General features: G+C 37.8%; 1 protein-coding gene across 4 annotated transcripts in view; it reads right to left on the bottom strand.

Moving 5' to 3' along the window:
* Positions 1-26,934, bottom strand: part of Ppargc1a (PPARG coactivator 1 alpha) — a 649,949-nt gene that overhangs the window by 37,940 nt on the left and 585,075 nt on the right. For all 4 annotated transcript variants that reach the window (XM_070012853.1, XM_070012854.1, XM_070012852.1 and 1 more), the window contains 3 exons: positions 5,915-6,109; positions 3,712-3,834; positions 2,652-2,856 (listed from right to left, as the gene is read on the bottom strand). In XM_070012853.1, coding sequence (XP_069868954.1) covers positions 2,652-2,856; positions 3,712-3,834; positions 5,915-6,109 — 523 coding nt within the window. The remainder of the gene's footprint in view (positions 1-2,651; positions 2,857-3,711; positions 3,835-5,914; positions 6,110-26,934) is intronic.

Raw genomic sequence — 26,934 nt, 5'->3', positions numbered from 1 at the left:
CAGGCAAAGTTTGTTGAGAACAAAATTCCAATGCATGAAGAAAGGTGACATCACAGCATCTTCTGTCATTGCCTCTAACTGTTCATGTACTTCCTCCTTTCTCATTCTGAATACGAATGTCAGTAATCTCTGAGACGGCTTTGATTATTAATAGCCAGCCATGTTTCATTTCTTTTAGGCCTTTAATAGTGACAGGATTTATTTATTTATTTTTTATTTTTCCTTAATCAGCAAGCTTTGTTCTGGGATAAGCCTTTCATCCCTTACCAGAGATATATAACTTAAAATAATGCACGTGTAGCTGGTCTCATCTAGAAAATGTATCCCCCAGAGGGCTCTTTAATTTTTCACTGCCAAGATTTGTAAAAGTTTACAGCAAAAACGAAAGATAAGTGAACTTAAAAACACACTCAAAATTCAAAAGGGGTGAGAGAGAGAGAGAGACAGAGACAGAGAGACAGAGAGAGACAGAGAAAGAGAGAGAGAGACAGAGACAGAGAAAGAGAGAGAGAGACAGAGAGAGAGAGAGACAGAGAGAGAGAGAGACACAGAGAGAGAGAGAGACAGAGAGAGAGAGAGAGAGAGGGAGAGAGAGACAGAGAGAGACAGAGAGAGAGAGGGAGAGAGTGTTGCCATGTGTACCTGGTCTGGGTTTCTGTTCACAGAGTTTCACCAAGCTCAAAACAAAACTTCAGCTCCAGGATAAATATCTATGACCACAGTAAGGCTGAGGGGAGCACAGTGAATGTTCTCTTCCCTCACATGAGCCAGCCCAACCAGCTTCCTTGTACCAGGCCTCAGCCCAGGCACCCCCTCAGAATGGGGGTCCCCGGTTTCTTAAAATACTATGACACATGGGGCTGAGAAGGTGGTCCGTGGTAGAGTGCTTGCCATGCATACATGGGGCCCTGGGTTTGATTCCTCAGTACCACATAAGCAGAAAAAGCCAGAAGTGGCACTGTGGCTCAAGTGATAGAGCACTCACCTTGAGCTGAAGAGCTGAGGGACAGCACCCAACCCAAAGTTCAAGCCCCATGACTGACCCTCCCCCCACCAAAAAAAATACTATGACACATTTGGCAATAGGTAGCCAACAGGGGCAAAGGGAGCTATTGAAAGGAATTTGGGCCCATTAAATACAACTTCCCAAACTGACACAGAGAGGTGGGCAGTAAATTTGCCTCTCTAACAGAGAAACCAATTGAGAGCCAATTTGAAATATTAAAGGAAGCCAGGCACCAGTGACTCATGCCTGTAATCCTAGCTGGTCAGGAGGCTGAGATTTGCAGATCAAGGATCAAGGTTCAGTCAGCTCAGGCAAGAAAGACAATGAGCCTCTTGTCTCCAATTAACCAGCAGAAAGCTGGACACTCTGGAGGGCATATCCTGATTTGTCTCAGAAACATCAGCCTCCTCATGATATATAACCCTAGATGTTGTAATATAGGCAATAATTTTTGAAAAAAAATTTTGAAAAATGTCTGAATCCTTACCTACAAAATAAAATCTGTGGCTGGGCACTTGAAGCTCATAGTTGTAATTCTAGCTATTCAACAGTTTGACATCTAAGGATCCTGGTTCAAAGCCAGCCAGAGCAGTGGAGTCCATATCACTCTTATCTCCAAGTAACTACCAAAAGGCTAGAAGTAGAGGTGTGGCTCAAGTGGTAGGGCAACCAGCTTTGAGCAAAAAAAAAAAAAAAAAAAAAGCAAGAACACAAGGCTCTGAGTTCAAGCCCTAGTCCCAGCACAGAAAATAAATTAATTAATCTGTGAGCATACCAGGTGTCCAAGAGAAGAAGAAGGAGGAAGGGGAGAAGGGAAAAAGGGGGAAGAGGAGAAGACAGAGGGGGCATGGGGAGGAGGAGAAGAAAGAGGAAAAACAGAAAGAAAGGAAGGAAGGGAAGAAGGAAGGAAGGGAAGAAGGAAGGAAGGAAGGAAGGAAGGAAGGAAGGAAGGAAGGAAGGAAGGAAGGAAGGAAGGAAGGAAGGAAGGAAGGAAAGGAAGGAAGGAAGGAAGGAAAGGAAGGAAGGAAGGAAGGAAGGAAGGAAGGAAGGAAGGAAGGAAGGAAGGAAGGAAGGAAGAGGGAAAGGACGGAAGGAAGGAAGGAAGGAAAGGAAGGAAGGAAGGAAGAGGGAAAGGACGGAAGGAAGGAAGCAAGCAAGTAAGCAAGCAAGGAAAAGAAGGAAGTAAAAGAAGGAGGAAGAGGAGGAGGAGGAGGAAGAAGAGAATGCACCCTATAATCAGAGTGTACATAAATATTTACTACTTCTAAAGGTAAAGAGAGCAAATACACAGTGTCTCATTTTCTCCATTAGTTAGAAGGCCGGAGGGGGTGGGAATAATGCTATGTAATAATGGCTTTACTAGTGAAGCTTGCACCTAACTCCAGTGATCTCAGCCATCCAAAATTGTATACTAACCTCACAGCTGTGTGGTGTAATCTCCTCTCCTTCTAAGCTAACATTTCAGGTGTCCTTTGGCGGTTGTGACTTATGCTGCCTCCCAGCTGTCCAGCACCCATTCAGTCTGTCTTCACTGTGATAAAGTGCTAGATTCTTTTTCCACAGAGACTTGCCATTGGAATGTAGAACGAGGTTCCTGCACTGGGACCTATGCATGCCCTGCCTTCCCCCGGAGGCCTCCTCCTACCTTGTACATGTTGCGACTGTGTCTGTGTGTGAGACTTCTTTTTGGAGGTGCATTTGTCTCTGCTGCTGTTCCTGTTTTCTGTGGGTTTGGTGTGCGGAGGGTCATCATTTGTGGTCAGATACTTGAGAAGTTCTGAGCAGGGACGTCTCTGTGGCTTTTGCTGTTGACAAATGCTCTTCGCTTTATTGCTCCATGAATTCTCGGTCTTAAACACAAGGCATAAAAGAAGCTAAAATTAGTCAACTGAACCTTATGTGAATGGATATAGGTTTTCTGAAGAGATGAGATTTGCAGTGAAGTGTTCGGTCTAAGTATACTAGATCTATGAGCTGTGAATAATTGTTTGCAGAACAAGGAAAGAAAATTGCATTGAAAATTCCTAAATGACATTTATGCGGCTTTTTTTATTTCATTTCTTCACCATCTCAATGTTTCTACTCAGCAACATGTAACTAACAAGACCCTACAGCTTTTACTGTGAATCAAAAAAAGAAGAAGAAAGAAAGAAAGAAAGAAAGCTGGTTTAAACCTTAATTTGCCGCTGATTGTTGAAGCCCAGTATTCACAACTCTCTTAAGTACCCCTTAACGCTCTGTTTTTCCTCACAGTGAACGGCAAGACAAACATTGTTTAATACAGACCACTAACCGGATTATGCCATTGCCAGCATTCTTCCCAATTAATGGCAGAGACAGATCTTTTGCAGTGATTCTAGAGCCATCTTTCTCAGGCTAGGCAGCTGGCAAAAAACCCATCCTGTATCTTAAAGTCCCTGGTAGCTAACATGAGCCCATTGGTACGTGTTGTTACAGCTCAACCTGCTGCATATATTACTAAATGAGGCAATGGGTTGCATACTTTTGTACTTTTTTTTTCTCAATGACCCAAACACAAAACACAAATTCTTTCTGGTTCCAATAGCTCAAGTGCTTCATTGCCATGCTGAGCTAACTGCTGGACCCTGAGTTGAATCCATACAAAGTTAACAGTCCATTTTATGAATCCACGCAGAAACCCCTTTGTTACCTTCCCTCTTGTATTAAGACATTTACATGTGTACCTTAACAACAGCAGGGTTTGTCCTGATCCTGGGATTGTGATTTGCATGGTTCTGGGTGCTGAGACCACTGCATTCATTATAACTCAGCTGAGTATTGGCAGGTGCCAGTAAGAGCTTCTTAAGCTAGAAATGTATCAGGGAAGGGAAAGCAAGAAAAGTTATGCATTGTTTCAGCTTCAATTAAGTACACTAGAATTATTAACTTAAAATCAACTAACTAGAAATACAAATAAAAGTCTATCATCCTCTAATTATTATATCATGTCTTAGCACAATACTGCTAAGTGAAATATTTTATGATAAGAAAGAAATGATAAAAGTATATCTTTTCCTATATTTGAGACCTAACATTGATAACCTTCATTTAAATTTAAAAATTATGTTTATATATAATAAAGTATTTTTTCCTAAATCAATTTTCATATCATTACTCCATGAGGGGAAATACATTATCTTGCTTATTTAGACCTTGGGAGCAAAGAAGAGTGGATATACATTTTCTTCTTGTAAGACCCCAATACAAATAACGAGGCACTAAAAGATCGTGCCTGTAATCCCAGCTACTCAGAAGGCTGAGATCTGAGAGTTATAGCTCAAAGCCAACCTGGGCAGGAAAGTCCATGAGACTCTTATCTGCAATTGACCAACAAAAAGCTGGAAGTAGAGCTATGGCTCAAATAGTAGACTGCTAGATTTGAGCTTTTCGAAAAAGCCAAAGGACAATGTCCCAGCCCTGATTTCATGTCCCAGTACCAGGAAAAAAAAGTGACAATAAATGAAAGATTCTTTGATGCCTTGAACTACATTCCACAACCAAGCCTACAAAAAGACTGACTGAGAGAATACGTGTGGGATAAAAGAGAGTTTCAGAATGGTAAGAAAGGAGCTGTAAGCTGAATTTTGGTCAGTAGACTAGGCAAGGTAGATTCTGATACAGGCCAGACACTTATTGTTCCTTGACCTCTGTTTCTTCACTCAACTAGATAATGCTCAAGGACCTCCCTGCCCTGATGTACAGATGATTTTGTTCAGCACCCCCTCCTGGCTGAATAAACTGTGTACATGAATATCATCTAGCATGAATATCATCTAGAATATCATCTAGTATCACATGTTAGATCCTAAAGCTAATAACAGATGAAAAATAAATAAGAAACACAGGGATATCACACAGGGGACATTCTCCCCAAGAGTAGAAATCTCTAAACACAAAGAAATATAAGCAAGTTCTCCATCTCTTATAGGGTGTTTTTTAACACTAAAAAATTAAGAAATGCTTTTAGAGACATAAGAAAAACAACCTCCAAACAGCACACAGGAGCACATTATTAGAGTTTGGTCGAAGGCATTCCATAATTTATACAGCATATTATACTTCAGATTTATGGTAAATGACAAATGGCTACTGTACATGGTAAGGTAAACTGTCTCAGAACTAATAAAATTCTGGTGAAGCAATGCATGGAGAAGAAAAATCCACTCTTCATTGCCATCAAATTTGCTCTTCATTGCCTAACATAAATTTCGGTAAGTTAAGTTGCAAATGTACCATTATTTTTCAACCTTTATAAGAAATATGGATCCAAGCTTTGAAAATATTACATATTCATATCTACCAATTCTCTTTCTAGATTTGAATGCATGCAATAAAAATGAGAGCATGTCCATTATTCTAACATTCATAATCATGACAAATGGGAGCAAAGTCACCCCAAACATCTAACCAGAAGGTAATACTTAATTAATCACAATAAAGTATTATGCAACAGCTAAAAATTATGATGAATACACTTGATCTTTACTGCCATGTTCAACATGTTCAAGATATATTTAAAATCAGAAGGCTATTTTCATCCTTTTTTTAATATTAGAAGGCTTTTTTTTAGTCACAGACAAGTTGTCTCTTCTTCCTAGGTGTCTACTTTTCTGATGGTTTTCCTTTGAACATAAATAATGCTAAGAAATAAAAATATATTCACTTACGAACCAAGAAAGAGTTAAAAAAAAAAAAAAACAGAAGAACTGTGTATCCTTAACACTTTTAACAGAGAATCACAGGAATTGCAACTATGAGCTCATTTGGGGATTGTTTGGGTATTAGACTAAATTAAAAAGCCCGACCTTATTGTTACTACATCATACCCATGGAGCGGGTAGCCACGGGCAACTCCGATTGCTGTTAAACAGTAGGAAGGGTTCTTACTAGAGACGGCTCTTCTACCTCCTGAGGCGGAGGGGTGCCGTCAGGCATGGAGGAAGGACTGGCTTCGTGGTCAGTGGTCACGTCTCCATCTGTCAGTGCATCAAATGAAGGCAATCCGTCTTCATCCACAGGGAGACTGTCCAGTGTCTCTGTGAGGACTGCAAGCAAGTTTGCCTCATTCTCTTCATCTATCTTCTGCACAAACAGAAAAAAAAAAAAAGAAGAACCCAGAAGACACCAGTGAGTTGACACTGACATGTGGATCACTCTGTTAATCTGTTAATCAGCATAGTCTGAAACTTGTTGAGCCAAATGAATGAACTCTTATGTGAAATCTTCCATGTTCACCCACAATAAGATGCTCATTTCTTCCACAACCTCTTAACTTTGTATGGATGGATGGTATGTAATTGTGTTGTGGACAGTTATTTTCTTGAGTCTTCTTAACTAAAAGAGAAGACTCAGGGAAAGTCTCAGAACTTGAGAAAACTGTAGCCATCATCTATTTGATCTTCCAACATACTGCTTCATTTCCTCTACAGCATAACTTCTGCCCCTCCCCCTGAAAAAAATTAGAAAACTTTCCATTTGAATGGTACCCAAAGAATCTATACACTTTCATGGTTTCAATTATAATCTCATCACTGAACACTAGAAAATCATTTATTTTTTTTTCTCACTCTGACATCTCTCCCAACTTGAGTCATAAATCTCTCACTGGGTATTTCTTCCTTCTAACAAACAGCTCCCTCATCTCTAAAGCCCCAACTTTGAACTTGTCACAGCAAAACTACTTTTTTTCTTGACTTCTTCAGTTTGGAAAACAATTCTTCAGAATTTAGTCTCTGGAACTACTTGGACTCCTCTTTATCTGACCCTTAACTGTGTAATGCCTTTTAAGAGCATTCATTCCTTGTAGCCAGGAGTAGAATTCTAGCACCTGTATCATGGTGGTTTCTACAAATACATCCTAACTTGTCTTACCACCTTTTAGATTCATTCTCATCAGCACATCCTTGAAAAGCTAACTTTTCCACCATTCATTCCACAAGCAGGTTTGAACCCTTAAACAATTCCAATAGCATGCTATGAATTGGAGATGCAGAGAGAAAGAAAACAAAATGCCATGTCTTCAAGAATCCCTGCTAGCAGAAAGCAAGAGTCCATTTACAATTTTTGAAAGAGATAGTATCAGTGTTAAGCCTCTGTACAAGAACACCGAAGGGCTACCATACTAGAGCTCACAGGCTTGCTAACAAGACAATGTGTTGTAGTCTGTATACCTGGACAGTAAGTCTTAGATCTGGGCCTTCAATAGAGATGGATTGTTAATGATCACTTGCTGAATAATTCATTGATATGAATTTATTTCTGACAATATATATTGCGGAGATAACTTTCTTCTCCTTCTCGTGACACTTCATATTGTTTGTCCAATTTGACCTGCTTTCAATGTCTTTTTTTTGTCAAGTTCTCTATTCTATGACATTAACAATATGGGCTAAATTATCCCACACAGATTCTATTACAAAATGCACCTAAGCTGCTGACACCTAATGAAGCCGGCAGAGCCTACACTTCCTCTCTCTCTCTAGCACTGAACTCCAGTTAATTGACCTGACAAAATTACAAGAATCACAGAATAAGACAGCTAATCAGAAAATCAAATTGTATTACTAGAGAAATTAGGCAGAGCTTTATCACGTATACATTCTATTTTCACATAAAAATTGTTTTCCCTCATTACTGACCACTCCATCTAGGAGTAAAACTAGACTTTTTTTTTTTTGCATTCAAGAGGCCAAGAAGAGCCATTTCTTCTCATAGTGGGCTTTAATTGGCTTTATTTTATATTATATTCATGTGGCATCTTGCATTCGCTGTCCTGTGTTGGAGATTGTAAGTAAAGTAACTTGGACGTAAGTGATAGATGGATAGAGTTCTAGACCCTCACAAAGAAGCTAAAACCTAACTAAAAGTGGTAAATTTTTAACTTCAAAATGGCATACTCAACTTCTTCAAAGTGACCAATTGATTAAAATCTGAAGTATACAATTCAATAACAAAACCTTATCGACTCCTCCCCCTATCCCAGCTCTACTTCTCTTGGGCCATGTAGATACAAATGATCCAAATAAGAAAGTAGGAATATTTCCCTTAATTTCTGCCTACGATCATAATCTGGTAGGCACAACTTCTAATTACATCCTTTTATGTTCCCCAAGAAAGCAAATTCTCAACAAATTATGTCTAAATAAAATATACAGCATATGAAATCATCTCAGAATGAGATTTTCATGATTGTATATCTATATTATCTAACAAGATAACCTTTGCGCATGCAGACATATACACAGACCTTTAAGAAACTGGATATTTTTCACAAGTAACCCATTCTTAAAAGTTAAAAGCTTATTTCACGGAAGTCAAAGAACAACTCAGGAAAAATAGTTAAGAATGTTTACCAATAAATGAGTAATTTTGTTTACCTTGATTTAAATTTTGTGTTTGGCTTTCCAGCTCTAAGACAAGCTGCTATTTGCTTTCAATTATATAATACAATAGCGCCTTAGCTCTATCCCTTGTGTACACAAACTTCTATAATTCCAATCAAGTCAAAATGACAAAGACACTTAAATTAACTAGTTTTTTCCAATTTCTTTAATAAGACTGCATTGAATGTATATCAAATACAATGGCAGAAATATGGGCCCTTGATAATGTCATAATTAATTTACATGATTTGAATAAACCACCGACTATTTTAATGCTCTACTTTCCTGGAACCACAAGGGGTTTGGTGTGTGTGTGTGTGTGTGTGTGTGTGTGTGTGTGTGTGTGTGTGTGTGTGTGTGTGTGTGTGTGTGTGTGTGTGTGTGTGTGTGTGTGTGTGTGTGTGTGTGGTGTGTGTGTGTGTGTGTGTGTGTGTTCATGTTGGAAATTTACTTAGGGGGCTTATATTCAACTAGACTGAACCACTAGGGTTATTGTATTCATGATATGTTCTCCACCTTCATTCAGAATGACCATTAATTATTGTTATGATATTTTTATTATCCTCCCTCTATGTGAGTAGCTCAAAAAGGTACTCCAAGACCACTTATTTTAGTAAATTCCTGCTTTAATTACAGACGAATAAAATAAATGCTAGGATCTCAACTTTTCTGTGTTTTCTTTAATTACAGAAGGCTGTGGAGAAAGCTTGATATTTATTGATGATACTTTCGTGTAGAAGCTCATCGAATATTCCTCCTCCACATAACATTGAGTGGACACAGCCGGCCCCTCACTGTGGCAATTTCAATTAGTTCTGTATAAGTTTTAACAATCATATGTCCCGGAAAAGGCAACGGATGTGACAAAGAGGACTCCGTTAAACAATTAATGTCACTCTCCATTATTGCTGCGGTCCCAATTTACAGAGCAAATAAATCAACGTCATTGCAGATGAAGCACAATGGCCTACGAACACGTCTGTTCACAAGTGACAAGGTGTGGAAACACATTAGTCAGTAAAATGACATTGCAAGATAACCTTTCAAAGACGTGGCCCTGATACCACTCTCCAATTGTTTGAAATTGCTTTTTTACAAAAATATACGTCTCAGCTCCTTCTGAGTTAAAAAAAATAAAATAGTGATGCGGAGGGAAAACACAAAAAAAGACAAAAACCAGATCTCCAATTGGGCAGGCATCTACAGCTCGTTCATGGCTCTGTCAGTTGAGATAGAAGGTAAAAGACAAAACCAGGCTAACGGGCATTTCCACAGTTGAGCTCTGTAACTATCAAGAATTATTTCCTATGGGGGGTTTCAACTTTGGCTTCTCCTTATACAATGTGATTCTCTTGCTCTTCTTCTGACCTAAATAAAGGTCTGTGTGCCTGTAAAACTCCTCTCTCCAAGGAATCACCAGGAAGTAAGAAGGCACGGCAGCAAAACCTCACTCTAGGTGTAAAGAATTTCCAATGACAGATGATATAGGAAGTCACTTACTCTAACCAATCACAACTTAGAATCAAATTTTAAAGGCTCTTCTCTGCTTTCTGGGACGACTGTCATGTCCCTAGATGACCTGTCCTAATTCTGATATAATCCAAAAGACACAGTTGAAGAGCATGCCTGTTCAAGTGTTTGTGGTCACATCAAAAATGAAAGTTTGGAGTTGGTGTGTGTTCTTGGCTTTCTTCTTTTGTGATCAGAGGCAAAGGATCCTTCAGCAGGTGTTATATAGTGGGGCAAATGGTCCACTTGGTTCAGCCAACTGTATATACTACAGAATCCTACCTCCTCACAATGTAGGAAGAGATGTGGGACTCTGGGATGCTAACGGACACCTGAAGGAAGAAAGGCAGAGGGAAAACTGCATGTGGTATCCCAAAGATTCTAAATGGAGGCTATTACAGAAGGACCATGTCCTGCTTATGATAGTAATTTTTTCTGCATCTTGTAGAATTGCAATTACACTCTGCGTCCCCAGATTCTCACACTCACTTGATCTCTGTTTGATAAAAATAGTTTAATAGCCATTTAATCACAGCTTCATTATCTTAGCTCTCTTAATGTGAATTAGGGCCACAAGAATTCTTGCTTCCTCATTATTCAAATCATCAATAAGAAGGAAACAGGGGGGTTGTCTTATCACTCATTAATCAGTTTCTGCTTCACAGGTACTGTTTATCCAGAGATCAATCTGTGTGAGATGTCACTTAACCTCTCTGAGCCTCTCTAGTTTTCAGTATAAAATTTGAGTTTATTTTTTAGAACCTCTTTCTAATTATGGAATTTTTTTGCACTCATGATTAATAGGATAAAAATAGTTAATAAAGCCCAAGAATTCATCAAGATGGTACTTATGAACATTTACCAGTATATATGCCCATCATCTTGATTATCCATATTTGAATTTCATTCTTTACTCACAATCTACTGTGACTTTCTGCTCTGGGCCAACTTTCCCCAAATACCCAGCATGCTTTGGGCTTCGTTCTTGCCCCATCCTGCTGATTTGGAAACAGCTAATGAAGACAAAATTAACTTCTACTTTAAGTGAGGCCTAATTAGGAAGGGAAATCTGCTCGAGTAACATCTGGTAGTGTATTCCAGAGCCAAATATAAATGACATTTTTGGATTATCCACTAGTTTGGATTACTTGTTCCACTAGGCCTCACCAGGAGTTCAAATAACTAAATAGAGAAGCAACTTTTGTGATAGGTTTAGGAGTTCAAATGATCAGAGGTTCCCCTGGCCTGAATCTCCAGACTTAAAATCCGACACCTTGATTTCATGTAGAAACTGACAAAAAACCTGCTTATACACTCAAATTTTGGTTCTGTTGTCCACACGTGATCCAACATTTGGAAGAAACTGAATTCAAAGTAAAGGAAATCTAAGTTTTTTATGAAATAAAATTACTAGATAACAATGTGAACGAAATCTCTGAAATACAACATGAGCTGTTTTTCCTTGTTAAACTATTATAGTTAGGGTGAACACTACTTCATGTATAGTTTATTACACCTGCCCATTCTGAATAGTCTGAACCTCTGTAGTAGAAGTTAAGTGTATTGAATAACTACCTTTATACAACTCTCTTTCTTCTCTTTCTCTCCTCACACTCTCTGCTACCTAACATGGCTGTTCTTGCTTCTCTAAGTGTGGGCGCTAACTACAGGCCTGCCTTCTTCTCACATACCCAACAAGATGTAAGGGAAAATCACCTCTTAGCTCTTTTTTTTTATAGGTTCCTCCCTCCCACCCCAATAGGGAGAGCCTTCAGAAAAAAATAATCCACTGGTTCTTTTGTATAGCATTTGGAATCTAGGACTTGGAATAAGGTATGGGCACTTGAATGCCTAAAAAGGTGACTTAAGGAATCTCAAGTCTAAGTATGTAATAGAATGTAATCAAGACAAGAAAGACCTCCTAACCTCATAACACACGATAAAATACCTCTGTTGTTATTTTGTTCAAATGCCTTGAGGGTTTGCTTATTGCAGTTTCATTCTCAAGTCCTGCTAGCCACTAAAAATGCTGGAATTTGAGAGTCAGTTGAAAACATATACATGTTAGTTTGTTCTGGGAATTCTGACTACTTGAAGTATCATGCTTGGGTATATGGTGTTACATAGCCCCGCAGCACCCAAAGTCTACAAATCAAGCACACATATTTGGCAGAATATATGCACACGTACACGTCAAACCTCCCATCTACCCTCACGTACTCATTTGTAGGTGACTACACAGAAGGGCCTCATAAGCATGTATATTCTTCCCTCAGCCACTCTGACCTAGACAAGCAATACAAATAACTAAGGGTAGTGCTTGCACAAAGAAAATGGAAATCAAGTGGACATAAGATTTAGCCCAGTGCTGATGACTCATGCTTGTGGTTTAAGCTACTCAGGAGGCTGAGATGTGAGAATCCTGTCTTGAAGCCATCCAGGGCAAGAAAATCCAAGAGATTCTTATCTCCAGTTAACCACCAAAAAGCCAAAAAATGGAGGTGTGGCTCAACTGGTAGAGAACCTTGAATATAATGTCAAGCAAGAGTATAAGGTCCTGAATTCCAGTACTACCCCCCCAAAAAAAATTTAAAAAATAAAATAAAACCAAGCAAGTCTAAACAATTCTCTCCACAAATATATTTAGATCTTTGGAAATTCAATTCTCATGAATGTATGTTCCTATTTCAGAAGGCATCAACAGATACTTAGTCTCCATTATAACTTGCTAGTTTTTATCACAACATTCATGATTAAGAAGCTCATACTGGATATGTAGAATTCATTACTCTGGACAAACTGCATGAGCCAAAAGTATAAATACAGAGGTTCAATGGAAAGACCTAAAGTAGTGTAGGCAAAATGAGCCCTTGGAGTGCAAAAACAGAACAAGGAACTGTTGTGTGTCTATTTGTCTATTTCTCACAATGGGAAGAGGAAGGAACTGAGTTGTGCCATTGAACAGGAGGCTTAATAGACCTGAAAACAGCCAGCAAGGCATTCCATTCATCCTCAAGTTTAAACCAAGAGAAACAGGGCACTGCAGAAAGAACGGAAGGCGGCAACTTAGGATATTCAGTCCTAGTTCCATTTCCACTGCTAGCCAGCTGCATGTCCTCAGCCGGAACAACTCAATTCTGACTGAATTACACTACAGTGACAACCCTATATAGGCTCCCAACCTTCTCTCCTGTTTTCACCCCTGCCCCCTTGCCAGTCTGACTCCATATTTCATTCTCAGCATAGGAGACTAACGTGACTTGTCTTAGTTTTCTGTAGCTGTGATCAACCTGACAGATGCAACCTTAGGGAAGCAGGATTCATTTTGGCTCAGAGGCATTGGGAGGACATGGTAGAACAAAGCAGCTCACTGATTGACAGTCAGGGAAGCAGGAATAGGGGAATGCAGGAAGAAAGCAGGGTAAGACAGAGCCATAAGGTTCTGCCTCCAGGACCCCTCCAAAGACCCTACCGTCTACTTTCTACCCTTCCCAATAATGCTATCATTCTTTGACACCATCAAAGGATTCATCTACCCACTAGGTGGAAGCCCTCAGGATCTCATTGTCTCTAGAAACACTCAGACATCTTCAGGTGTGCTTCAGTAATCCAGACTATTCCTCAATCAACTAGACAAACAAGAATAACCCTCCTAGTGACCCTGATAACCTCTTTCCTATTGGTTCCATTCCTGGCCAACTCCAACTCATGGTTTCCAATATCTCTGAAGAAAATCCCAAATCCTGAGTGACCTAGTAGCTGAGGATGATGATATAATTTATCATCCAAACCAGGACACTTTGAAGAATGGAACCAACCATTCAGGGGTTAACCCAGAATGACTCAGGCTAGCTGGGGGGCATGTTTGTCCAGCTGAACCTGACACCGATACTTTCAGTTACCTTCTGAGTCCTCAGCAACTCTGACCTCATACAGCAGGCGTTCCTCTGTCTCAGAGGCTCTTGCATTTGCCTAGCTGTGTTCTCTATCTAGATGGGCCTCCTGTCAGATGACCACAAAATGGTTCCCCTCCATCCCTTCCTTCATGCCAAGGTCACCTTCTCAGCAAAACCTTCATAACTTCTCCATTCATTCTATCCATCTTCTCTAGTTTATTATTCTATTTGGAACCTTATCTCTGTAGCTCAATATACACCTTAATCTCAGTCTACATCTTTTGTCCATGTAACAGTCTAAAATAGACATTCTGAGGGCTGGAAGGGATGGTGTGTGTGTGTGGTCCTAGCTGAGCTGGAGGCACAGGTAAGAGGATCCAAGTCTGAAGCCAGTCCTAGACAAACAGCAAAAGACCCATATCGGATAAAAAATAAATAAAAATCAAAATTTTTAAAGAAGTTTGGGGTTGTGCCTCAAGCGGTAGAGCACCTGCCTAACAAGGACAAGTCCCCAACTTCAAACCACCAAAACAAATTTAAAAAATGACAGAAGCTCTCTGAAGCCTATTAGCTTGTGATCGTGATGATGGGCATAGGAGGCTAGTATGTGGCTCAGTGATTGAGACCCTGGGATCAATCTGAAGAAGAAAAACAATACCTGGCATGTAGTAGATAGCTAATTACAATAAATAAAAATATTTTTGAACCTAGCATAGTATAGGACTTTCCATTCATATTTGGTTGTTATTTGTTGTGTAGATTTACTCCTCCTATCCCAAGTATATTTATCTTCTTAATAATATATATTTTGCACTATAATTTAAAATTATCTTCCATTCATTTCACATATAGAAGATGATAGGCCAGGCAAGCAGCCAACATATTAGTAGTAAAGAAGGAAACATGAACAGTTACAACTAGAGGGTATAATTCTGAAATTAGCCCCTCAGCTCTAATTCTGAAGAAGTAAACTTAACTAATGCCCATCTTTGACCAGGAGGAACTTTAGAGGGATCTGGCAAAGGCAGAGATTAATCTATCCCAACTCCTATTCTTTGGAAGAGTGCTGGAATGTAGCACCAAGCAGCCAATTTGCAGCCTTCTTGGAAGAATCAACATGGTCTTATGAAAAGAATATCATGTCAGATAAGTGTGCTATCTGTGAATGGAAGGGTCTCTGGCTCACTCATCAAGGGAAGACAATTGGTCAGACTACCAAGACCAGAAGGATCATTATATTTAACACTATAATTATATAATAAGCATCATATATATTATATATTAATACTATCTATTACTTGTATTATAAAAGATGTATATAGATAGATACATACATATGTACATATACACATACATACATATCTTAATCAGAAGGCTTTGTTCTCTGAAACACTGGCCATTAGTACAGTGGCTGTAAGATATTGTACTATTTCATGTATTTTGTATAATAATATAGATGGGTTAAAACACCAACATAACTATTAATTCTAGAAAGCCTGATGCATACTCAAATATGTTGTTTATCTGATTATAAACACAGTGGAGACCATTGCTACATCATCCAAAAATCAGAACATTTGGTGTAAGTCTCAAGATAAAAACTACCTCAAAAAAGTGAGTATGAGCCATTTAAATCTTGATCCATTTATAAATACTCACTTGCTTGAAAAAGGGTTTTCTGAATCTTCTTTGATTAAAATAAATTGTTAACTAAGATTGATTGAGATACTCCTCGTTATCACGCTTATTCTGTTGATTTTAAATTCTAAGTCATATTCCCTTATATAAATATTATTTTAGTAAGTCTAAACAATAGTGAATAGCAGCTGATTTTTACTGAAAGTTCCCAATGTCTTTGATGCCGAATTAATTTCTACATAAGCATTACTGCATTTCAATTATCCATTTAACAGCATGAATAGTTCTAAAATCATGTAGCTAAAAAGATGCAAGTTGGACACTAAGCTCCATATATCTGCTCAAATATGATCCTTACTCTGTTCCTTGCTTGGAATTTTATGAAGAGATTATTAGAAGAAAAATTGGAGTCGAAGCTATTGTAGAATATCTTCATATTGGGATGTATGAGATGGGCAGAAAGGCCTATCAATCATTTACCAACAGAAACCAAGATGCCGAGACAGATTCTAGTGACAGAGATAGGCTTCTTCCTTATAGAAGGAAGAGGTTGCTTTGATTACTTTTCACTCTTTGCCACCTGTTCATGCTACCGTCAGAACCTTCTTCTTTCTTCTTTCATTTGTGTATCACGATCTCTATCTCAAGGCCTTCTTCAATGTTGTGTCTTCTACATTTTTCCATAAGTCTAGTTTATACTAATGTCCTCAAGCTCTTAAATCCAAAGGAAGAGTATCCTGAGTCCTGGACATCAAACAAAGATTTCTTGGCTCCATTATGGGCCTCTACATCAAAATCTCTAGGTCTGGAGTTGATAACTTCAACACTATTGAGATTTTGAGCTGGAGCATTCTTTGTTATCAGTTCTTTCCAATTCCTTGGCAGATGCCTAAATACATCCCCAGCCTCCACCAATTAGATGGCAGAGATGGCTATCTACACTGCCTCCACAAACATTCAAAGGTCCCTAGAAGAAAGATTCCTATACTTTCAAACATCTTTCTGAGTCCATGCTTCCCATGACATTCTGATAATTCTGATAGTCACATCCAGGCCACAGGATGGGATTATATATTTTATGGCTGTTATATAGAACATGCTTTTTCCCTAAATGTATCAATTTTAACATGCAATTCTGCATACTAGTAGTCATTAATATTTTGACTTAGTATATGTGATTTCTTATTCCCAGTATCTTATAGCAATGTGCTTGCCTTCTGAAGGATTCTTTTAAAGTCCTGATTATTGAGGATTATCTTCTACATACTTTGAGTAGGGTTCAAGGGTTAGAAGCTTAGAGTCTATATGGTGATGTTAAGAAGTAGTAGAATCTTTCAGTGATGGGGCCCTAGTAGAAAGTTTTTCAATCATTGGGGGCATTCTCAGATGGGGTTTATGTTAGTTGTGAAGGTTGTTATAAAAAACTCAAAATGACTCCAGAATCCCTCTCTGACTTCCTGTCTCACAATGTGATTTGTCCTTTGCATAAACATTCTTATCATGATCTATCTACTCTGTGTGACGGGCAAGGAAGGCCTCACTGGAGCTTAAACAAGGTAGGTAGCATGCCCTGAATGTCCAAACCTGAAAGTTAAATAAATCTGTTTTCTCCATACTTTATTCAGCTTCTGGCATTTTATTACAGCAATGGAAAAAATACTTATATACAAGATTTCTTGACGTTTTTTAAAGCTCAAAAATAGGATCAATGCTAAATATCTTTATATTCACTTAAAACGGGGACTCGCAAGTTAGACTTCCTGATTTTGAATCTTCAGTCCATTACTCACGTAAATGTGTGACTATCAACAAGTCATTCAACATCTCTGTCTCAGATTTCGTATTTGAGGAATGTATTGTAGTAAAAACACACATACCATGAGATGATTTTTGAGAATTAACTAAGATATTCCATGTAAATATAGCATCTCACATATAGTAAGGAATTGTTATTGTTGATATTAATATTATTATCACCTCATGCACTAGACTGAGTTCCAAATATGTGAAATAAAGTATAGATTTGTTGAAAACATTTCATGATTGTAGAAATACTTCAAGGTTACAAAAATGAAAGCGTAAAAGGATGATCATTAGACATAACACACCTGCATAACACAGAACAGTAAATGTAATGGGAAAACCATTCGAATCAGTGGCAGTATGTGTAACTTCAATGCCCAGCAGCTAATTTTCAAGGTTGACAAACTAGAATTAACAAGCAGGATTTAACCGGATCCAGTTTACTGAATGGAGCAACCATTTGAAATCCACACCATCACTGAGCTGTGCTAGCTACACCTGACACACCCTGGACTTGTGCAGAAACAAGAGACGTGTGTCATAGACACACAGAGTTACGAATACATGCATAAATAATCACATGCAACTTTGCATGTCTACCACTTTCTGGAAACTTATTTTTTTAGTGAAGAGAGAATCAGAGATAATAAATAACAAAAATAAATAATTAATTCTCTTCTAATTATAGATAGATGATAGGTAAAGTAAGTAGAGACATATCTATAGTGAAACATGTGCTCAGTATATAGTTGCTATACTATAGATAGATAGATAGATAGATAGATAGATATATGCACACAGAGAATACATTCAAGATGCATTAGTAACTCTATATAGATGTATATGCACACATATACATATGTATGTACATATACACATGTGTATGTATGTGTATATGTGTGTATGTATGTATATATATGTATATATATATGTATATATATGTATATATGTATATATGTATATATATGTATATATATATACATACATAAATAGAGAGAGCGAGAGAGACCCAGAGAGAGGGATGTCAGAATAGCTATAAAAACTGCTCCAGGCAAAGAAGAGTATCATCAAGTTTGAAGGCCCTAAAATGAAACCTTACAATTAGTGAAATATTAATTTTTATTTTTAGTATTTTACTTTTTTTAATTGTGAGAATACCGTACAGAGGAGTTACAATTACATGGGCAAGATAATGAGTACATTTCTTATCAAAAATATTAATTTTTCATAGCTTACTTTGAAGAATAATTGGGAAGGGGGATAGAGTAAAAATATTTAGCCAGCATTACACATGAGCGTTCATGACACCAAGGCATCAGCACCGGGACTACAGGAAGGAAGTCTCCTTCAGCATCAATCCCTCATTGGTTTTATTGTTGCAGTTGGCACATTGTACTAACTATGGACGTAGCAGTCTCTCTGACTAGATAAGCAATTTTTACAATAATTTGCTATTGTGACTAACAAACCCTCTCTCAGGTGGTACATTTTCTGTCTAAAAGAAGTGCTTAGAAAGCACCATCATGAAGGTCATGGCTACTTGTTCATGGACTTAGTACCACGAGGCACACCTGAAATCGTGCAGCTGTGGCGCCCTGACACCCGGACCAGCACCGGGCTTTCGTCACACTAAGATGCAGGCAATGTCAAATGATCCGATGACTGCAGTATCCTGGCAATCGTATCAGAATGAGAGAAAATTGTCTCAAGGTGGCTGGCAACTATTCAGAAGCCAGGCTGTCCTTTCCATGGGGCCATCCAAGGCAAAGGAAATCAAAGTGTGTTTCCTGGTAATCCTCTGTGCCTTCCCTGGCCCTTCCCCAAGACAGCAAAAATCATTTAGAGCCTGAGATTGGATCTCAGACATCTTGAACAACTTTCATATTCAACTAGAGTGTTCTGCACAGAGTAGTGGGTTGTCAGTAAATACTTGCCAAATAAATCAGATCTGAGAGGTTCATTTTCTCAATGACTTTGCATCTAAGGATTCTTCACGGGCTTAGGTTCTTCCAGGCATCTGAGTAAATTTGCAATCTCTTAGGATTTAGAAACTAAGATTCTTTTAATGCCAGGATAAGTGTGCCCTTTGTGAAGAGACTTTAACTACTTTCCACCGATACAGTTCTACATGCAGACTCATTCATGATTAGTGGTGATTTGTACGCATATGTGGTAAGTGGGCAAGGTAAGGTAGCATGTGACACCCAGGTACAAAGTACTGATAACGTCAATAGGGTGTTGTTGTAAGTGGATTTGATAACGAGATTTAAAAAGTACACACTCCTGAAACAACATAGGTAAGAACAAGAAAAGAGCCAATCAGCCTGGGTAAAAATTCAAGCTACAGAACAACAGAAAGAGAAAATAAGCAATGACATCATTTATGCCTTCCACAATGACAGGATATAGTGTTAGAAGAAGAGATTCAAAGAAATAACACATCCAGCAGTAATATTCAGGGGATGAGGAAGCAGATACCCAAAGGGTTAAACAGATTTTTCTCAAGCTCTACCAGTAACTGGTTTAAATCTGTTTTTTTTTCTAGACTAATGGGTTCTTTACTTTTGTCAATATCCCTCATCACTTTATAAAAGAAAAAAAGTAATCATATAATACCTTTCTTTTTTAAAAAGAATGTTATTGGTTTTTTGTCTCCAAGCTTCAGTGTGATATAAAATATTGTAAACAGGTCTAGGCTAACACATGTAATCCTATCTCCTCAGTAGACAGAGAGCTGAAGAATCTTGGTTTGAGGTAGCTTAGAGAAAAAATCTGAGTGAGATCTCAATTTAGCCAAGAAAATACTGCTATAGTGGTAAACTAGGTATAGCAGGATCACTGTCCAGGATGGCACAGGAGAAAAGTGAGATCCTATTTGAAAAATAATGGAAATAAGAAGGACTTGGGGGCATACGTTTAATTATACAGTGCCTATCTAAGTCATACAAAACTCCAGTACTGATTCCTCGCAAATACTACAAATGAGAAATTCCAACATACCAAAATTTAGAGAAAAATTGAACTGTAATTACTAATTTTCAGACCAGATCATATGTTTCTTGGGAATGGGAGTCGTGATATGAGCATGAAAATGAGTGTCAAAAGTATTAGGTTGGGGGCTGGGAATGTGGCTCAGTGGTAGAGTGCTTGCCTCGCATGCATGAGGCCCTGGGTCTGATTCCTCAGCACCACATAAGCAGAAAAAGCCAGAAGTGGTGCTGGGGCTCAAGTGGTAGAGTGCTAGCCTTGAGCTGAAAAGCTGAGGGACAGTGCCCAGGCCCAGAGTTCAGCCCCCACGACTGACAAAAAAAACAAAGTTAGGTACTATTTACTGAGTACTTACTAAGTAGCAGCATTCTTGATACTAGGGCTATAGTGATGGGAAAAATAATTAAAAATTTCTGCCTTGGACAGATGATTGACAAAAAAATTACCAAAACACAATAAATAAATGACTGGATAAAGGAATCAAAATTCTAAGTATAGTTAAGGAAAGCTAGCAATACTTTAACATCAGATTTATTTATAAAAGGCAGAGAATAAATGTGTTTCCTAGAAAATCCTTTATACTGAGACAACTTAGGAACATTTAAATTTAAAAATTGTTGGAAATATAATTTGGGGCACAAAGAAGAGTTTGGTACTATCTTTTATACCAAGTGAAAAATGTCTTGAACAAGAGTCAGTCTCAAATTTGGCAACATGATAGAATCATTTAAATAATATTTATGCTTGAGTAATTAAATAGGATCTTTGGAGGTGAGAGTTAATATTTTTCAAAGTTCCCAAGATAGGATTTCCAATAGAAGGCAAAGCGGAGATGTACTTCTGTAAAGACTGAAGGGTACAGCCTGCGAGAACAGGGGAAATGAATTCCTCATTGTTTTACTCAATTGCTGAAGCAGAGAAGGCTTGCTCACCAAGAACTAGCTACCCACTTTGAAATGCCCAGAACTCTTCATATGGTCCATGGAATGCAGAAGGTTCATTTTTTTTCCCTCCAGTGCACAAGTCTGGCCCTTTTGCTGAAGATCTTTCTTTCCTGACTTCCAGTATTTCCAATTATCTACCCAGATCTTATTTTAGTACCTACAATTTTATTAACTAGATCATTTTGCTGTGTGAATTGGGCACCTACCAACTAGGAGTCTCAGCACAATGGCTATGAACATCTGTCTGAATCCCACTGAGAAAGAACCATGGAAGGTCACTTGAGAGTTACCTCTGGCCATAGACTGGACCAGAAACTTGAGCATCAGTGTGACCATGAACAGACTTCCAAGAGATTCCATAGACAAAAGGCTTCACATATGGCTAAATATTGACACATATGTTTTCGTTATAAAGAAGAATACTAATTTCATCTTGTTGCTTCCTTGCTGTACTGGGATAAACTCCCACTATACTTGCAATCCTCCATTAAATTATTTAAAGCATTCATGTGAACAAACAGCCTGTGTCTGGCCAGTGATCTATGTACACTAGCCTACTAGGAAATATGCCATAAGAAGTGTGGCTTCAAATGACTTCAGTTTAAATCCATGGTTTTCTTTCTAAGGATCATGTATTCATGAATACATAAATGTATTGTATTAATAAAATAAAAGATACAAATAAGAAACCAAGAAGCTTATTTCTGTTTGTAGAGTGAGGAAAAGAGGTTAAGAAATAAAAGCTTTGCTATGATTACGATTCGGTCAGCATCAATTGCAGGGCTACTCAAATCTATGGCCTCAACTTCAGATTATCTTCCTTGGGCCCTAATTTTCTTATCTGTGTCAAGATAGCAGTGAACATTGTTGTTGCTTTCTTAACAAAAAGTATAATGGCAAGTTTTGAGGAAGAATTACAAAGCACTATAAGAAAAATTAATACTAAAGATCTGTATATTTCAGATATACCAATTAAAAAACACTGACCAAATTTGAAGGTGTTATGTAGTCATTTCTTCCCCACAACACTTTACAAATCCATGTGAGCTTCTAAACATCTTTGTGAAACTATAACAGGACATATCTAAGACTCTAGCCTAGCCACTGAAACAGGGGAGAAAGTACAGAGCCCCATGCTAACCAAGTCCAGGCATTCCCACTGCCCCTGCTATACCAATGGTGGTAGAGCAAATGCTCAGGGTTTTCAGCTGGGGTAATACACATCCGTTCTAATGTGCTCTCATCTAGCATCAAGGACTGACCTTGGAGAAGATCCCTTCACCTCTAGGAAGGGTGTGAAAACATCAGGCCTTTGCAACCGAGAGCAAAACAGATTCCACTAGAGTATCGGTGACTGCACAATTTGTTCCCGAAGGACACTCAATATTCCTGACACATTAACTCACGGCCTTTCATTTTCATGCTGTTCTTATCAATATGATGTCTGTTGTGAGTAATTACAAGTAGTAGATTGAAAAATCTTAGGGAATTTTTGGCCATAGGAAAAGGGAATTCTGGTTGTAATTTTATCATAAGGAGGCCTGTGTCTTTTCGGAAACTCTATGAGTTGGCTATAACAATGGAGAAAGCTGTTTCATGACTATGTGGTAAGGATTAAATGAGATTTGGGGTAGCCTATCAATATTTCCTACAATTTCTCTAACCCCTGTTCCCTATTTAAACCATTATTAACATGTTGTGCTGTCAAAATTTAAGAAGATACCCCAGGAAACTTATGACACAAGAACTTAATCTATAGCCTAAATGGGCTTTATTACAGTCTTTATGAATTTAGTTAAGAAGAGTTGGTAAAGGGCTTACAGATAGTGTCTTCAATTCAAACTATCTGAACTAAGACTTTTAAAAATTATTTTAAAAAATCAAGAGCTATTGAATCATGGTAAAAATACAAAGAGAATATATATGAAAAAGAAAACATTACGTCTGAAGATGATTAGCGGAAGAAATAAGCCTATTCTTATTTCAAAGTAAACCCAGGGGAAAAGGTCTTCAGTACTTAATATTTATTTTAGAAAATGTTGATCATTATATACTGTATACATGTATCAGTTACCATAGTCTACCTATAAATATATATGAATCTTATATCTCAATCAAATAAAAAGAAAAAGAGGCAATAATATACTTTCAAGTAGTTTGAAAACCATTACTCTGTTTGATTTAGTTTATTTATTCATTTCCTCTCTTCTTCATTAGTAAATTTTAGAAAAAAAATTTGGATGGATGTATCTCAGGTGTGTGGTGATATATAAGTAACTTCATGATGTTTACAGTACCCTAACTTTCTCTCTCATTAGTTGAAACTGTAATATCAGTGTTAATATATTTTTAAAAGGTAGAGATAGATAATGAAATTATGGAGGAAAAGAAAAATGGAAGTCATAAAAGGGAATTAGAAGGAGAATAGAAGAACCCATAATGTTATGCTACCTTTTAGTTGGAAATGAAATACTCTTTTCATATTGCACTGTTCTTTTGGGCTATGGATTGGGGAAAATAATTACTGTCTTTGAAATGTGAATTAAAGTTTTAACCATCACTCACAGCTTTCAACAGCTCTTTGCTCTTAAACATTGCCAAGATTTTCTTTGGGAGCTGTAGCTATAATAAAGCATTAGAGAAGAAGCGAGATCTCTCTTTGAGTTTCTGTGACAGTCATCAGAGAAATATTTCCATAAAGGCCACATGAAAATAACCACACTCTACCAAGGAGGGACCTAAAGATTAAACTGGTTTGACAGAAGCCATCCATTTCTGTAAAACATAAGCATGACATCAAGATATACCCACTGACTACTGGATAACAGAATAAGCTATAGGCCTTTTAGTGATTAAACATTTAATCTCAGAAAACAAAACTGAACTTACTCAAGATAAAAGTAAAGAAAGAAAAATATCTAGTTTATCAAAGAAAAAAGCTACAGTAGCATCTATCAACTAAACTCTTGCTATATAGTATATAAATTGTTATGTATATGTTATTTTCTTTTAGCAATGTAACAATACCCTCTTGGAATATTTCCATACCATTTTACAGATGGTATGACAGAGGCTCAAGGAGATTGAGTAATTCAACAAAGGTGACATAGAAAACACATATTACAGTGGAAATTCCCAAACATTTTTTTTCCAGTGGGAGAATTTGAAACCCTTATGAATTCACAGATAAAAACTGAAACTTAATTGTTCGTTTTATTTTTGAGATCTCTTTGGAGGAAAAAAAAAACCCTACAGCTCATTGAATATTCTTCTAGAAATAAAATAGTCACATGTTTCATTGCTTCTAATGAGTTGCTGCAGTTCAGAAGTTTCATTACATTCTGACAATTAAGTTGCTAATAAACTGAGGAACCACTAATTGACTTATCCATCTCCAAAAATTAACATTCAGCGAGCAATCTAGAACACAATTTCTGTCATTGGACCAAAAATCACCCACATTTTTGCAATTCACTTGCTAAGATTTGATCTGGGTAAATTGCAAAGTGTTCTTATATTTGACATGAAGTTCAGACTGGAATGTACACAGATGCATGTGCCCACACACATTGGAGTACCAACACCCAATGCCCCTGATTATATTATCAAAACCAGTGATAAGATATTGCTAGACTGGGGCCAGTGCCATGGCTGTGGAACCAATATCAAAAATTTATGGTAATTGAAACCAAAGAATCTTAGGAAATGCAGTCAATTTCATAGAGTACCAAAAGGTCACTGTATTCAATTTATACTGGAGGCTCAACACAATATTGAAAAAAAAACACATGAAAGCCAATGATCTTATCATTTGTCCACGATTCAACAATTTGCTGACTGTAGAAGGTAATTTACTGATTACCAAACAAGTGCATTACCTGTGATGAGCCTTGTATTTGACTCTCCAAGTTCTTGTAAAGAACACTGTGAATGCATTACTAAATAAGTCAATGTTACCATATAACTGCTCTGTTTAAGCTTCTGTAAGCACAAGCCTGTGTGGCTGTCTTCTGGTCTCACTAGCACCACTAAAGGTTTGTGAAACACAGCTCTGCTCAAAGTTTTACTCTGTATTTGTCTCAGGGGCGGGGTGGGGGGGTGGGGGTGAGGGGGATTTACCATCAAGACCAGCAAGTATATTAAATTAACTGCTTCTCAACCAACACTGTCTTCCTACCTCAAGACCTTAAAATGGGGATTCCGACTGGGGAAGTATGGGGTTCAGGATCATTCAGAATTTCTGTTAAACTCCTAGATTGTACAAGACACCAACAAACAAAACTGGACCATCATCACAATGGCGTATTTGCACATTGAGGTTCTAGTTCACATTCCTATCCCAAATAGCTGGAAGTACAGGTAGGTATATACTACCATACCATGCTATGTCCATCAAATTTTCTTGTGTGTTACAGGCGGGGGCGGGGGTGATACAGGCACTCATGTGCGTGTGTATTTTCATTCTTTCAAAACATTTGGATGAGCAGTAATGTTTTTCCTCACAGAAATCATAAGTTTTAAATTTAAAACTTCTTCAGCTCTGTATCATGAAATAGTGATTAAGCACGCCAATCTATTTTAAAGTGTTTTAGTAAATCATGCCGTGTCTTGTAGTAATTGGATAAAATCTGTGTGTGTGTGTGTGTGTGTGTGTGTAGTGCTATGCTTTGAACTCAGGGCCTGGGTTCTGTCTCTGAGCGTTTTGCTCAAGTCTTGTACTTTACTATTTGAGCCACAGTTCCACTTGCAGATTTGGGGTGGCTAATTGGAGATAAAAATCTCAGAGATGTTTCTGTCTGGGCTGGATTTGAACTATGATCCTCAGATCTTGGGCTCCTAAGTAGCTAGGATTAATTTATTTGTTTGGGGGGGTGTTGCGGAACAAACCTAGATCTTTAAGAATGCAAAGCATTTTTGGGTACACTCAAGCACTCTGAAGCCAATTTTGTTGCCTCTATGTATACAGTGAAATAGATATGCAAACTGACAAGAGCCAGATAATCACACACACACACACACACACACACACACACACACACACACAGAGGAATACACAAAGTATTCAAGTTTCAACTGGATTCTCACTACTCTCAGCTTCACAGTGTCTGTAGACTAACAAAAAATGATCTGCATGAAACCATTACAATCTAAATGATTTGCTAATTTGACTGCACTTATGCGAACTCTTCTCTCACACGGGTTTTTTCTTTGGTATAAGGGATTTGTGAAGAACTTTTAACACTTACTATTTAGGATATAGGTTGTGTACATTAGAAGGACTCCATTTGATAAAGCAAAGACATAGTCAGAAGTGTTAAATACTTAAAGCTTCATAGCTTGATTAAAGGCAAATAGAGAAAGAAAGAAGCCTCTTCAGTGGCAGGCACTATCTCAAATATATTATAGAGGGAGGAGGCTGACATGTTGGAGCGAAAAGTAGCATAGAAAAACAAGCACTGAAAAAGAATTTATGTTAGGACATTATGTTTTAGGCACTCAATTACAATGGATCAACAAATTATTATTTATTAAACAGATGACAAGATTTCCTACATTGTAGCTGCTATACCTCCACAAAAGTGAGATGCATGTTGAGAAGGGAAAATGTATTAAATGAGTTTCAAGTTTGGGGCAAGACATGTTCCTGGTGAAAGATGAATTGTTAGCCACTGGAAATTTTTGATGACAGCAATGATAAAAGATTCTGCACATAATTTTTGTTGTGGCTAAGCATCATGGCTCAGCCC

This window comes from Dipodomys merriami, unplaced genomic scaffold (genome assembly GCF_024711535.1).
Source record: "Dipodomys merriami isolate MVZ:Mamm:240054 unplaced genomic scaffold, mDipMer1.0.p SCAF_9, whole genome shotgun sequence".
NCBI classification, from domain to species: Eukaryota; Metazoa; Chordata; class Mammalia; order Rodentia; family Heteromyidae; genus Dipodomys; species Dipodomys merriami.
The sequence above is the reverse complement of the archived record's forward strand: the minus strand, read 5'-3'. Positions and strand labels throughout refer to the sequence as shown.